We start from the raw sequence: 15,424 nt of genomic DNA, 5'->3' as shown, positions 1-15,424 counted from the left end.
CTAAAGAGCACTGTCTGCACAGCAGCATGTATTGTCTGTTCTTAAACAATTCTATTCTATAACTGTTTAAGTGCCAGTGTCTGAATGTTGCAGCACTAACAGTAAACACGAGCTAAATCATAACATGGTGCACAGACAGACAAGGTTTATGTGTGTCCCGTTGTGTCTGTATATATACCTTAAAACGAAAACAAAACAGAAACCCAACCCCCCAAACCAAGGAGTAACCTGGCATGGGATTTCTTACTGTTCATGTGAGACATGGAAATGGGGAAAAAATATTATGGCTAGGATGGAATGGTGGGAGAAAAATATGTTCTGTGATACATGTTGGAGCTATAGAAGATAGAAACCTATTGAAGGACTTGGAGTATTTGCAGCTCCCTGGCTTTCGTTTTGACTTGGGTATCATATGCTGTTGTTGACACCCTCTCAATTTGATTGTATTTATGTGTGTGTGTGTATATAACCCAAACCTGTATGTGCGTTTAGCTCTGTCCAGTGGTTTGAATTCTAATCTTGCACTGTGGAGAGCAAAACCAAATAGAGTAGTTTTCACTCTTTGTTTGTTTGAAGCATATGACATAATTTGCTCGTTTTTCTTCTTATTTCACAGCAAATCACTGATCTGAAAAAAGAGAACTTCAACCTGAAGCTACGTATCTACTTTCTGGAGGAGCGAATGCAGCAGAAGTTTGATGGTCCCACTGAAGAAATATACAAAATTGTATGTGTTTGGAATAATTTGCTACAACTGTTTGTCTTTTTTAAGAGTTTGTTTTGTAGGGAAGTTACTGTTTTACTTAACTTTTGAGCCTTTTTTTGTTGGAGTGTTAGTGTATTGTCATCTTGCAGGCCAAGTAGTTCTCTGTGGTGTGTGCTTATGTCCCGAGTAGTTTTCTCAGGCTATAACAAAATAATTTTAAGATTGTTAAAAACTTCGGTAGTTGATGCAATCAGGTTTTAAAAGAAAGTCATCTGCACATTGTTTGTAACTGTTGGGTAGGATGATCTCTGAATTCTCTCTGACACTTTAATTCTTTTGTCCTAGAACATTGAGCTGAAAGTCGAGATAGAAAGTCTGAAGCGTGAACTGCAGGAGAGGGAGAAACTACTCATCAAAGCCTCGTAAGTACGGATGTATTTGTCCATGTCTGTTACTTAGGACTTCCAAGATCTTGTTTCTACTTTTTTTTTCCTGATGTTTTAGGAATATGAGGGACCAAAGTAGTATTTTAAGGGCACTTATCTAGAAATCGCTTCATTCATTACTGAAGTTACGTGTGTGAATTTTTAAATGCACAGTGATATCAGTGTATTTATACTGTATGGTATGACTTTATTATTACCCTTCATTCTACTGAATTTTCAGGTAAATAAATGACTCACCGGTTGGGAACAGCTTAGTCTTTGTGTTGTAGAAGTTAAGCTGAGAGCTTAATTGTCCCAACAGATGAAGAACTGGACTTTTTTACAGTGTTGGATTACACAAAACACGTCTCAGGAAGGCAGAGAGAGCAGTTCAGAATTTATCTAGAATGAATCTTGTGGGTTTTAATGATACGAAAATGAGTATGCATAAAATTCCTGCTTTTCTGTTAGAATATCTTTTCTAAATTAATATAGCTAAGTGGTGCATTGTCTTTCAGTGTCGGCAAGGTGAAATATGGTCTGGGAAGGGATGGGTGGCTGTAGGACTGGCAATAGACAGTTAAACTGCTTGCTTCTCGATGGTCTGGTTCAAAACTAATCTAGGCTGACAATGACCGACAGCTGCTGACTGCTACACGAGCCTCAGTTTTGATGGAATTTTTATGTGGCCTTCCTCACGTGGCACTGAACTGTTACCAATTACCCTTTTGTCTGGAGTTCAGAGAGTCCTGGTTTCAGGCAGATCCTGAGGACTGGATTAAGTTTTGTTTGGTCTCTCCAGGTAGCCGAGAAAAGGTATTGCTAAGCTTTGAATGGAACCTCCTACAGATTCATAATAGGAAGGAAAATTTAGGGCAAAATCATAAACAAGTGGTCATCCTTTGATTAGCAAGGGAATGGAGCTGTTCTTTTCTTAGAAGCTATTAACAGCTACTGAAAAGGCAATTGAAGAAGTCTCAGCAGCTACATATCTTCAGTTTGATCCCAGCTCTATGGAAGGTTAGATGCTATATTTGGAAGCTTTAAGAATATGATGGAAATACACTTTTTCTTCATACACACAAAATGCTTCTTATTCAGTGTCACAAGGCTTATGTGTGCAACTCTGTCTGTACCACTACAATTGCTGTAGAGTGTGTAGATGTTAGTATTTATCCTTAAAGTGACAAGCAGGTACAGGTAAAGTGGAAGATGCTTGTGCATAATCTATTTGCCAAGTGTTTTCCACCCTGATACACAATGGTATTTCTATTTATATTATGGTCTTCCAGTAAGGCAGTTGAAAGCTTGGCCCAGGGTGGTGATGCTGAAACACAGCGCGTGAAGGAAGAGGCACAGAAGAAGATGCAAGAACTGGAAGAAATGCTAACTGGCAAAATAAACTTTCTGGAAGAGGTGAGTGGCTGAAACTGAAGCAATAGTAATTGGTACTGGTTTTGTATGTTGTCTGAGATTTGATACTGTGATCTGCCTATATTTTCAAAATTTTTTCAGCTTTCCTAGAAAAACAGGCACTGCAAACCAGACAGGGGGAAAAAAAGTGGGTGAGAAAAAAAAACAGTGAAAGTGTTCTTAGCTTCTATTGAACTATCAAATATGAGGATAGCTGTTCTTCCGGAAATTTGTACCTCTTGGTGGCATTTAGGAATATTCAGCACAATGCCTCGATTCTCATGTGAGGAGTCTGTGTTTTCAGAACACAGTCTTGGTTTATAGGAAGATGGGACTGGATTTTCAACACTTCTGTTGAAAAGCCCTAAGTTTCCTGAAGACCTGAAACCAGTCAGTAAGCACTTCTGTCCTTCCCCATCTCTATAGGTGACCTCAGTGTTCCAGTATTGAAAGCATGGAATCTCAGGTTTATATTTCTCCTCTTGTATTTTCATTATAGGCTGAGAGAGGTCACCTACAGCCTCTGGCCAGGTCAGCTAGTGGATGCTTCCCTGCGTGCCTCACTCTCTGGTCTTAGATTGACCTTTATCTGCCAAATGTTATTGGCTTCTAATGTCGTTATATTGCTTCTTTTCAGAACATTCTCCTGTTCCTTGCTGTCTGTGGTTGAGACAATTTATTCCTGTATTTATTGTTGAACCATTGCTGATATCTTTACAGGGGAATTGCTTCACGTGTTCCTCATTTTGTAATGTAACAGCAAAATAAAAAAAACATTATGTGAATAACACGCTTCCTCAGAAGCAAGGAGTTCAGTTTCTTGTAAAGAACAAATTTGATATTGAATAGGCTGCTGGAAATGTTTGTGTTCCATTTTAGAAATACATAAGCTCATGATTGTTTTGCATCCTTAACTGCAGACGCTTATCTGTAGGTGTGGGATATTGTAGCTGTGTTTGTGAGGAGGGCAAACCTCTTGTGCTCTTTCTGTAAGTAAATAGAAATAGAACAAGTGGATGTATTCCAATATTTGCTCTCCCATCTCTAAAGAATGAATTGGTCATGGAAGATGTTGGTAGCAATCTGCTGATGCCATTTTCAATCAGGATGGTTTAGCAGTATTCATAAAACAGCGACCTCCTTCAGGGAGGAGGAGGGAGGAATCTCCATGACCTTTCTCTCAGTTTAGTGGAACTGGGATTTCTCAAAGCATTCTTTGTGCTATTGGGTAGGTAGAGAACTTCCTAAGTTACTTATTCCGTACCAAACCAGCCAGTCAGACTGGTGTTTACCACATCTGACAGGCAGAAGGGCAAATATTCTAATCTTATGGTGATACAGTATTTTCTGTAGCCTGAAGACAGTATTGGCCTCTGACAATTTTAATATGCTTATGAATGTAAACACTGCAGAGCAGTATTACTGTCTTGTTTACATAGCATCATATAATTATATAAAACCAGGTAATGCTAATGAAGATTAATTTCCTTCAGAGTTTGATGCTGTTTTGTATTGGCTTGAAGGAGAGAGATGAAGTAATTTTTGGGTTGTGAGGAGGCTTTTGTTTCGTAGAAAGCAAAGTTCAGTAAGCACAGCAGGAAAGCTTACGATATAAAAATGAGGATCTGAAACAAATTTTATGTAGTATATGACAAGTGTGTTTATTCTGGCATTCCCCATCTCCATGAGTTCGTTCACCAGAGGAAGTTGACCGGAATCTCTGGGTAATATATCTGTTTCCATTGCTCTCCAAGAGAAAAATGTCTGGTTTGTACTTTATCAATTCTTGTAAAATATTATAAATGGTGTTGGGAAGAGTTCCGATTAGCTACAGTGACCCTCTGAATATTAATTTCATCTCTGAATGAAAAAAAACCCCTTCTTTAACCTCTTTAATTTAAGTGCAGCTATTTATTATGATAGTGAGAGGACAGTGGGACAAAGCCAAATTATGACAGCTAAATTTAAAGCCATAACATAGGGGTGCTTTTGTTTCCAGTTCTGCTGTCAGTTAGGATATTTGTTTTATTTATTTGAAACAAATGTCTTTCCTGTATGTACCCCAGAAAATGGATTAGTCTTGAAAATGCAGACACAAAGGGTTCAAAAGCATCTGCAAAGTGCTTGAACTACTCAGTAAAAGTTGCTGAATTAAACATACCAACATATGTTTGGTAGAAGCTTCAGTATGTGAAAAATTTTGTGAGCGTTTTGTTCTTATAGGCATCGGGATTGTGTGTTTTAATTACAGAATCTTAAAGCTGCCCAAGAAGAGGTGGAAAAAGCAGTTGCAATGACGGAGAAGGAGAAAGCTCTGAGAATAGCTGCTGAGCAGAAACTTTCTTCAATTATGAATGCCCCTGCAAAGGATCTGGATATGATTACAGAAGCTGAGAAAGACAGGTCAGAACTCTTTCCAGTGATGTTTCTATCCACTGGAATTCGTTACTGTTTAAAATGTGAAGAGCTGGCATGGAGATAGGTTTTAACAGTTTGATCCTACTCTCAGATACCTGAGTGAGTGTGACTGGCTGTCTTTCCTATTCAGCTATTAAATGACCGCAGCACAGAGTCCGTATGCATGTGACACAAGCATGTCGTGCTTTAAGGCATCTCTGTAACTTTGCTGGCTCACCTGCTTGCTGCTGTCTTGAAACCATTGCTGAATAGAACTTGACTACCATTTGTCTTCACTTGCTGCTTTTATGGTGTTTATGTACTCTTCAGTCCCAGTGATGTGTCGGTTGAGGCTGGTAAATCTAGTGGGAAGGGAAACATAGTGTGTTTGAGTGTTATGGTTTCGATTGTGCTTTGCGAAGTGCTGGCTTTGCTTTGTTTGGAAGGTAGTAAGAAAGGTGGGTGAGTTGTTCAATATTTTTAGGTGGGGGAAAAGTGTAAACTCGAACCTTAATACTTTGAAGTTTTTTTTTTTTTTTAAGATATGTAGGGTAGAATACGTGCCTGGCAAGCTTCCCAGTAAAGCTGAGTTTTAGTTTAGGAGTGTGAGCCCAAAGTAGAGATCAAGAGATCATCCTGATTTCTTATACTTTGGAGTATCCTTTTGTATCTGTTTGTGCCTGAACCCTCCAGTTTATGGTTCTGTGTAACTGCATAATTGCTCCACCCTAGTAACAGAACGTCATGTTGGCCTGAGGCTCTCATTTCATAGATTTTTTATGATGGTAGAACCAGAGCAAGGTTTGCAGTGTTTTCTAGGCAGTTTTTCGTATAAGCATGTAGGTTGAAAGCTGCAATTCTGAGATCTACAGTGGAATAAAATTATGAAAATGTTGTAATAGGTTTCAATACTGCATCTCATGTGCCACCACCATAATTATAACGTGACGCAAGTTATTTACCTCTTTTCCCTTTCCTGTCTTCCTCTTTCTGTCCATTAGTTGTCTGCGTGAATGCAGTTGCTTTCCTGAGTGACTTGAGCTGGGAAGAAGTTATAAAACCAGTCTCTTTCAGAGGTGCTTTAAGCAGTGCTTAAAGTGTGGAAACAAATTGTCAGGAGCGGATCAGTGAAGTGAAAGCAGTGTGGAGTATGATAAATGGGGCTTTTTCTTCCCTTTTTCCCTCCCTGTCCCCTTCCTTGTGATCCACTGTTGGCAGGACCTTCTATAATTACATGCTGGTAGATCAGTGTAAATATTCCCATGACCAGGAAGACATAGTGCTACTGGAAGGAGAGACTGTTTGAGTTGTTGAAGTGAATCAAATATTAATGTACAATGCTTTAAACTTGTCTGGGATTAGCACATCTGGAATTCGTATTGGGTTAAAAAAATACTTTCACCGTGTAGGCTACAAAATACTGAGAGAATCACAGCTGGCATCTCATGCCAGAAAAGTTTCACGTGTAACCCTTATGTCTTGTCAGAAAACTCAAGTGTTATTGTTCTCGGTTGGAATACTGGAAGCGTCAAAATGTGTATTGACCGAAGAAGGTAGTGCTGACCTAACTTTTTTTTTTTTTCTTATGCGAAATGAGAACCAGCTGAGGTACAAATATAAATAAAATTAGGTACTTGAGAGGCACTTAGTGATGGCACGTAAGGGTATGGTGTTCTATGTGCTAAGATTGTGCAATAGGTTGATAAGCTTTTTATGTGTGCTATAAAGGACAATGAGACTGAAATATTAAAGCTTAAGTGTTGACATTTGAAATGATACTGGAGGAAAATAAGAATGAGCACTTTGCAGAAAGCTCAACCCTGTCTTGTTGCTTGCTTTAAAGTTACGGCATCTTTTCTGGTTTCTCTGGAGGGAGAATGGGTTGTGGAAGCACCACCCTAAGCTTTACAGGTATTGTCTGGAGTCTTCACCTAGGAGAGTTGTCTGCAAGATTTACTGCAATGACTGGAGAATTGGTGGTAGATGATGCAAGATTAATATTAAAAATCTTATAATTTTAGACTTATAGAGCAACTGAATCTGTCATTGAAAAGTAAAGAAGCTATAATTCAACACCTTGAAGAGGAAAAGGCTCAGAGTGGATCTTGTGATGGGAGCTTATCAGCAGCAAAAATCAGAGAACTTACCATTGCTTTGAGGCATGAAAAAGATAGTGAGATAGAGGTGAGGAAACTGAACAGTTCTGTGTTACAAATCTCATGTGGTCTAGGATTTTAAAGGTTTTGTGCGTGACGGTATGTGAGTGACTTAAGCCAATTTTTAAAAATACTCCTCACAATTGTTCCCTTCTCCATTCCCTTAACATTCACTGGTTACATTGTGGTTTGGTGGTCAACATTGATCTTTATTATCCATGCTTACCATTCATTCAGTGAGTGATCATGTTTTCCATTGACTGTATGCCTGCATTTTATTATAGATCCTGTGTAATTGCTTGACACAAGTATATATTAAAATATTCTAGATGTGACTAGGTCCCTCAATAGGTGACATAACTTCTGTAGAAATTAAGAATGGGAATTGAGAGTTAATTTTTGGGAGGTTGTAAGGGAGGTAGGCATAAAAAAACCTCATGAAATGAAGTCAAAGTCTAACCTTTAGGCGACAAGAGTGCTAAGAATCAGTCTTTTATTTCGTGTGGCTCTTAAACAAGGAAGACTGGTGTCCTGAAAAGTACGAGTGGGTCTTAAGGCTTGTCTGTTTTTTCCCCATTGATTGTTCAACCGGTAACTTAAAGCTGCAGAATTAAGGAAGTAATTATGGAGGCTGTCATGCCTCTGGGAAATCTTCCCTTTTGTTTTGGAATTTCATTCAGTACCTAAATACTATTTTTGTTTACATCAAGAATAGACAGGAGAACCTTCTGTGACTGCACTGATTAGTGAACTTGAAAATTTTGAGTTCCTGATGTTCTTGCAATTAAACTACCCTGGTTTCACAAAAATATTTGTGTGTCAAGGTGAGAACAGGGACAGTGTCATCTTTAATAATTTAATTGGAGTTGGATGGACTGTATCATGATGATGATGATGTTGGGATGCAGTATTGGAGACATAATTCTGTTGTATCCCTTTGCACAGCTCCGTTTTTATATATGGATACTTAAAAAAAAAAAAAAATCTGTAACCCCTGCCCCCAAGGAAAAGTGCAAATTAAAGCCTCCCTTCACAAAAGCATCTTGCTGACATAGATAAATGTCACAGAAAAATGCATTTTTATTAGCTCGGCAAGTGTGGTTGTCCTGTCTCATGGAAGGCCATGTTGTGCGGTTCGATGGTTGTGGGTTTTTTATTTTATCAATTTGGAGAGGCTCTTACTGTGCCCAGGGAGATTTGTAGACTTCCAGGGAGGAACAGATTCAATATATCTCTGCCAAAATGTTGAATGCTCTAGAATTTTGAGGTGTATACTAATTTTAGAGTTCTCTTTTCCCCAAAGGTTTTTAAACTTATTTAGCTTCATTTTAATGCTTCATGAGTTACGTTTGTGTTTAGAATGGAATTGCTTGAATATAACAACTGTTTTGTTCTTACAGGCCATTAGAATGGAGCTTAAGAATGAGAGAAATTCCTTTGAAAAAAAGATTCAGGTAAGTTCTAACCTTGTTTCTGTTTCCTTGACTGCTTACAGTGCACGTTAGGAACTCTTCTGTAATGTATTGATAGATGCAGAGAGGCCTTGACTCAAAAAGAAGCAAAGCAAGTTCTCTGGTAAATTATCCTGTATGTTAGGTGGCAGGAAGGCTCACCTTGTTTTTGAAGCAACTTTCAGTAGAGCACGCTCATCAAATATTGAAGCTGATACTCATGGCCAACCCGTGAGATTACACTTCCTATACTATATTCCAGGCACATATTTAAGATGATGACTTGCGTTTTGGGACTATATTTTATGCTAGTAATCTGAGTAATAAGATAGAAGAACTCTGAGAGAATGTTCTTATTAATGTGCAGTTACAGTATCTCTTAGTGGGAAGTTAATGCAACTTTCACGTAATCTAATTTAGTCACTTCAAGAAGAGCTACAAGAGAGAGAAAATGAGCTTGCTGTTGAAAAGAAGAATGGTTTGAAAAGAGATAAAACCATTCAAGGGCTAACTGTTGCATTAAAAGCAAAGGAAAAAGAGGTATGATGATTATGATCTGCTCGTTTGTAGAACCGTCATTGGGAGGGGAGCGTGTGCATTGTGTATGTGGCAGGGGTTGGCTGATCTTGCTGTAACTATTAGGACACTTCTAGTGGGTCCTTAATCACGGCTGTCGTATATGTAAACAGTTCAGTTTATCTAGTGCGCTGCATCTTGGGCTGGAGGGGAGAGGAAAGAGATCCTTAACTGATACTTTCTTCCTTAAGAACTTTGAGCAACTTTGAGGAAAGATGTTTTCAGTTGCACGCTGATCTTTATCAGCTTTGAGCACCAGTTAAAGGGTATGAGAAGTATTGTTTGTTGTTGAGTAAGTGGAGTTGTCACAAAGATAGGAGAGGTCAACACCAGCTGAAATTTTGATTTTGTGGAAGAATGGGAAATACTTGAGTGATTGGCAGTCTAGTGGGTGTTGTATGAGGGCAAGAATTTCTTTATACAAGATTTATTGTGATGTTTTTGGTGTTTTTGTTCTTTAAAGTATTTATTTTGTGTAGTTGGATGAATGGATAATGAGATGGGATAGCTATTACTAAATCACCATCCCTGGGAAATAACTCTTTCCGCATAGTATTAATTTTACTTTGCTTAAAGAATGAAGAGCTTTGTTCTGAAATCGAAGATCTGAATGCTTCATTGGCTAAGGCAAGAGAGGCAACTCACAAAGCACATGTGCAAAAATTCAAGGTAAGAAGCAAGCAACTAATGTGCCTTCTCCCATCTCTGCTTGTCCCTTCTCTGTAATTCCATGCAGTGACTAGTGCTTTGTGTCTTTGGAAGCAGAGGAATGGAAATCAGTTCAAAATGTTGTTTAAAATGTTTGAATTTTCTTATGAAAAAGATTTCCCAAATCAAATTATTGAGAAAAAGTCTACCTGATTACTTCTTCAGGTCATTTTGGCCTGTGTGTGAATCTATAGCTTGTGTTTCCTTTTTATACCATGGAAGTCCTGCTTTGACATATTACTCTAATTTTAGCTCCTTCATTTTTGAACGCTTTATTCTTTTTGAAAAGTTGTAGGTTTAAAAAGTGTGCAACTAATCCCTCCTGTCCACGGAATCCATATTGCATGGTGGGTGACAGAACAAGCCTTTCTGCTCATTCCTCTGCTCCTTAGTTACAAACTTGAGTTGAAGGCAGTTCTGCGAGTAGATCATGTTGCATAGCCCAGTGTTCCCACCATCTGTGTTGGGAACTTCAAGGAGGCTGGTTTTAACATTGTGTGATGGGGAAGAACACAAATCAGACTTGCTATTTCATATCAAAAATATGGTTATGACCTGGGAACTACATGGCCTAGTCTAGTTTCAAACTGACCTCAAAGTAGAAACCTTTATGTAATAAGAGCTTGAGGGACCAACAATAATAATGTGATCTCCTTTGCACTATGGATGCCTTGGCAGGTCAACCTGTATCTAATAGTTATCTAAGACTTTGTTTCCCTGTGCTGCATGTCACTGAAAGTTGTGTTAAGTTAGTTGGGAAAATTTTCAATGTAACCTTTTTTCTGTTGTGTAAATAACTCTCATTTCACTGCATTTTTGTGCCACAATTTGAAGTACTGGAAAGGGGTGTGGGGGAGTGGGTTTGGGCACGACAAGAGTAAAGACTTCCAGTCTCTACAAAATACTCTTAAGAGAACTTGAATGCTGCTTTGTGTTTCAGGGTGCTGAGGATTACCAAGCTCTCTTGATGGAAAAAGAGACCCTCTTAGCAGAGCTGCGTTCAGAAAACCTCACAAAGGATGCTGAGAATCGTAAACTACAAAGGAGGATTAAAAGAACCGATCAAGAGCTAAATGATTTGAATTTAGAAAGAGAGAAAATGGAGAAGGAGCTGGATGAAGCACAGCTACAGAAGAGCAGAAGCGACAAAACCATTAATGTTATTATAACTTTTTTTCCTTTACTTCATAAAGTTTAAAAATAATTTAGCTTTTTTTCTAACAAATTTAGGTTTTTAGTTTCAATAATATTTGGAAAGGTAAATGCATTTGCCAGAAGCCAGAGTTCTATAGATTGTGGCTGAGATTGAGGAAGATTATGGTACAGTCTACAAAGAAAGATATTTTAAAATAAATAGAGTTTTGATGGTCTTAGATCTTAGAAAAAATCATTAGCTGTTATAAGTGGTAAATGGCTACTATTGGTTTCAGTTTTTCTGGTAGGAGAGTCTGAACATGCATAACGATGCACATTTTGTATTTCTGCTGTGTTTGTCCTATCTTAAGGCATGTCTGTGCCTTATCTTATATCACACTACTTAAATATAACTTTCTTCTAATGCAGAACAGAAGTAGCCAGTTGTTGCACCTTTAAGCCACACTTCACCTTGCTTTTTGCTGTCGTAGCAGGGTCCCTGAAAGAGCTGTATATTTAGTAATTTCTGCTTATATAATTCCTGTAGCACAGGATTAGTTGATCACAGTTTAACATAAAAATGATGTGCTGTGTCTGTTTATTAATTTTGCTTTCTTCATGCTGTGTTTAGTTTTTCACCCTGCTGAAGGTGTTCAGGCAAACATTTCTGCTTCTAGCATGTGCAGCTCATGGAACAAAGTGAATAATCAGGTTTCTTCTATTCTTCCTTTGAAAAAAGGATGCCCTTTTTGCTGAGTGTTTGGTGTTAAACATGCTTCTCACCTGCATCTTGTCACATAAAGTGACTTTCTAAAGTCTTCTCACCATGGCTTCTGTTAGGGCAGCATTTGCATAATGAGTAGAGTCCTGCCCGTGTGCAGAGTCTGATCCTCTTCAGTTAGGGATTAGTATCCTGCTATATTAAATTACATAAAAGAGTAAATGAGCTTGTCTTTATTCAGTGACTCTTTAGCTTCAATTATTAAATAAGGACCTAGGTAGAGCACTGCTGTCCCTGCAGCATCACTTAAAACCAGCAGAGGGATCCCTTTACCCACAAACAAAGCAGTTATGTCTCCTGTCCCCAATTCAACTTGCAGTTGGGGTTGATTGTCAGCCGTGGTTAGGCTGCTGTCACAAAATCTCTATCTTTGGTGTGCTTTGAAATTTCTTCAGGGTGTTGAGGTTAAGGAGAGAAAGAACAGATCGCTCCTGTCAGTAAAACAGCCACAAAAAAGGTATTTTATTGATTTAAACTATTTTATATTTAACTGTCATCTCTATTCAGATTTTTTTTTAATCTTTCAGGGGAGCTAGAATATCGCTCTGTATAGGAAATACAGGAAAAATAGGGCTGAGTAGGGAGTTGCCAGGGGATTCAAAGTTACTTGTATTGTATTACAGGAGCCTGTTTGACTCCATTATGTCCAAGTTTTTCATATAAATGACTACCTCTTTGGGGAAAAGCATTCCTGCCAAGAGATGAGCAGTCTTATAAAAATTATATCCCTAACCTATTTCCTGCTCCTTGCAGAACAGCTGCTTCAATTTTGGAGTCACTAGTACATTTGGATGTAGCAACGTTGCCTGTGAAATGTTGCCCATTAAGTAGTAGATATGTGGGAGTAAAAAAATATGCTGTGATACTTTGCTCTTTGACAAATGGAAAACCACTTCAGTGATCTGATGCAAACTACTTATGAGACAGCCTTAAAAATTCTCTTCTATTTATGCTCAGATACCTCTTTTTCAGTGTTTTAATTTTATTAGAGTAACACTAGCTAGAATGTGCCTAAACTGTAGAAAATGCCCTCAATATGTGTAATGAACTGCTGTCTTAGCTCTTCATGCACTCACAGGGGAATTTCAATGACTCTTCATATACTGTATTTGAGATAACCCCGATTTTTGTGTATATCTATTTAAAAAAAAATCCAGACCATAGAGATCCAGAATCAGTCCTTCTGCTCTGTTGTGAACCCAGCTTGTCGAGGTGATTTGGGCTTTGCTGTCTTAGAATGGAATAAGGTTAAACTAAATTAATTAAAACTGCTACATGTGGCTACTCCATCCCTGGAGGTGTTCAAGGCCGGGTTGGATGAGTTTTTGAGCAACCTGATACAGTTGAAGGTGTCTGTGTCTGTGGCAGGGGGAGTTGGAACTGGATGGTCTTTAAGGTTCCTTCCAATCCAAACCATTCTATGATTCTATGTGAGCTGATCATGCAAATCACAAGACTGCTCACTCTTAGGAGTTCTATAGCAATAGGCAGAATTTGTTCCTCAGTCACCTTTAAAACAAGTCTCTTCCAGTTCTTCATTTCTCCAGGAGCTGCTACTAAGCAGTGGTTCAGCATCACTTTAAGATCATAGAATCATAGAATAACCAGGTTGGAAGAGACCCACTGGATCACTGAGTCCAACCATTCCTATCAAACACTAAACCATTCCCCTTAGCACCTCGTCCACCCGTCCCTTAAACCCCTCCAGGAAAGGTGAATCAACCCCCTCCCTGGGCAGCCTCTCCCAGTGCCCAATGACCATTTCTGTGAAAAATTTTTTCCTAATGTTCAGCCTAAACCTCCCCTGGCGGAGCTTGAGGCCATTCCCTCTCGTCCTGTCCCCTGTCACTTGGGAGAAGAGCCCAGCTCCCTCCTCTCCACAACCTCCTTTCAGGTAGTTGTAGAGAGCAATGAGGTCTCCCCTCAGCCTCCTCCAGGCTAAACACCCCCAGCTCTCTCAGCCGTTCCCCATAAGGCCTGTTCTCCAGCCCCTTCACCAGCTTTGTTGCTCTTCTCTGGACTCGCTCCAGAGCCTCAACATCCTTCTTGTGGTGAGGGGCCCAGAACTGAACACAGGATTCGAGGAGTGGTCTCACCAGTGCTGAGTCCAGAGGGAGAAGAACCTCCCTGGACCTGCTGGTCACGCCGTTTCTGATCCAAGCCAAGATGCCATTGGCCTTCTTGGCCACCTGGGCCACTGCTGGCTCCTGTTCAGTCGCTGTCAACCAACACCCCCAGGTCCCTCTCCTCCAGGCAGCTTTCTAGCCAGACTTCTCCTAGTCTGTAGCTGCTCAGGGTTGTTGTGCCCCAAGTGCAGGACCCTGCATTTGGCCTTGTTAAACCTCCTGCCATTGGACTCAGCCCAGCAGTCCAGCCTGTTCAGATCCCTTTGGAGCCTCCCGACCCTCCAGCAGATCCACACTTCCACCCAGCTTAGTGTCTTCTGCAAACTTGCTAAGGGTTCACTCAATGCCTTCGTCCAGGTCATTGATAAAGACATTGAACAGGGCTGGACCCAGCACTGAGCCCTGGGGAACCCCACTTGTCACTGGCCTCCAGCTGGAGTTAACACATCTTTGAAAATGAGAAACTTTGGGCTTGTATTCTTGCATAGAGTTGATGGGGAATAACATGCACTTACCCTTAATGTTGCTTGTCCCCACCATGTTGCTCTGTCTGTAACAGACAGATTCTGTACTTCCTGATGGAAGAGTTTGTTCAAATTTACAGGATTAAACACTTTAAATATCCATTCTCTCTGCAGGCCTAAATGTAGACAATTACAGTGTATTTACTAGGTATTCATATTTGATCAGTTGGTTGGGGAAATGCAGAATAACTCATTAGTCAGAATTTACTTAGGCTTCCTACCTGCAGTGTAGCCTGAGAGGGAGGTTTTGGAGCTTCACAACTTAATTATTCACCAACCTGTTTTCCATCTGACAAGGAGGGGGAGGCAGCTGCTCCAGTCTTCTACATTATAGTGTTTCACGTTCATCTTTCTTAGTTCAACTATCATTAATCATAGGAAAGTCTCTGGGGAAAAAGATTGGCAAAGGGAATTGCAGAGTTTATGCTCTGAGAACAGTAGATACTATATTATCCTTGCAACTCAATGTACAGAAACCGATAGATTTTTCTTCCAGACAATTTGAGTGGTCAATGAGTTCAAGCAACCTGCTGTAGTGATGGATAGTTCTGTGTGTTACAGAACTCTGGCTTATGCAAAGATGGTAATTTTCAGTCTCAACTTTAGCTTATTTGGGGAAGGATTTAGGATGCTCTGGGGGCACAAACAGTAGAGGCGAAGTATCAGCAAATTGCAAGCCTCTTGCAGGCTTTTTCACTTGTTCCACAGTTGTGTGCCTGGTCAGCCTACCTCTTTCCATACACCTGGCCATAATATTCTTGCTGCTTTAAAGGCAGAGTCACAGTTTTTGTACCTGACAAATGATACATGCCAAGATGGCTGAGATTAGGTGATAGTTCTGTAATTGCAGCAGCCTCTTTTCTATCTGTGCATGTCTGTCATCTTTTCTTCTTAAAGCTGTTCATGGTTTTCATGAAGAGTCGTCACAGGGGATTGGTCACTTGAGGTTACAGGACAGGTCAAAAGTGTTCGTTTGAAGTTTAGGTACTCAAAAGATCATGTATTCACTTAAAGCCTCTCAGTGATA

At 39.6% G+C, this 15,424-nt stretch overlaps 1 protein-coding gene across 6 annotated transcripts in view; it reads left to right on the top strand.

Moving 5' to 3' along the window:
- Nucleotides 1-15,424, top strand: part of CDK5RAP2 (CDK5 regulatory subunit associated protein 2) — an 81,028-nt gene that overhangs the window by 7,635 nt on the left and 57,969 nt on the right. For all 6 annotated transcript variants that reach the window (XM_069873603.1, XM_069873602.1, XM_069873600.1 and 3 more), the window contains exons 4-12: nt 617-727; nt 1,052-1,128; nt 2,424-2,547; nt 4,796-4,947; nt 6,963-7,125; nt 8,498-8,551; nt 8,969-9,088; nt 9,701-9,793; nt 10,773-10,991. In XM_069873603.1, coding sequence (XP_069729704.1) covers nt 617-727; nt 1,052-1,128; nt 2,424-2,547; nt 4,796-4,947; nt 6,963-7,125; nt 8,498-8,551; nt 8,969-9,088; nt 9,701-9,793; nt 10,773-10,991 — 1,113 coding nt within the window. The remainder of the gene's footprint in view (nt 1-616; nt 728-1,051; nt 1,129-2,423; nt 2,548-4,795; nt 4,948-6,962; nt 7,126-8,497; nt 8,552-8,968; nt 9,089-9,700; nt 9,794-10,772; nt 10,992-15,424) is intronic.

This window comes from Phaenicophaeus curvirostris, chromosome 20 (assembly GCF_032191515.1).
Source record: "Phaenicophaeus curvirostris isolate KB17595 chromosome 20, BPBGC_Pcur_1.0, whole genome shotgun sequence".
NCBI lineage: Eukaryota > Metazoa > Chordata > Aves > Cuculiformes > Cuculidae > Phaenicophaeus > Phaenicophaeus curvirostris.
The sequence above is the reverse complement of the archived record's forward strand: the minus strand, read 5'-3'. Positions and strand labels throughout refer to the sequence as shown.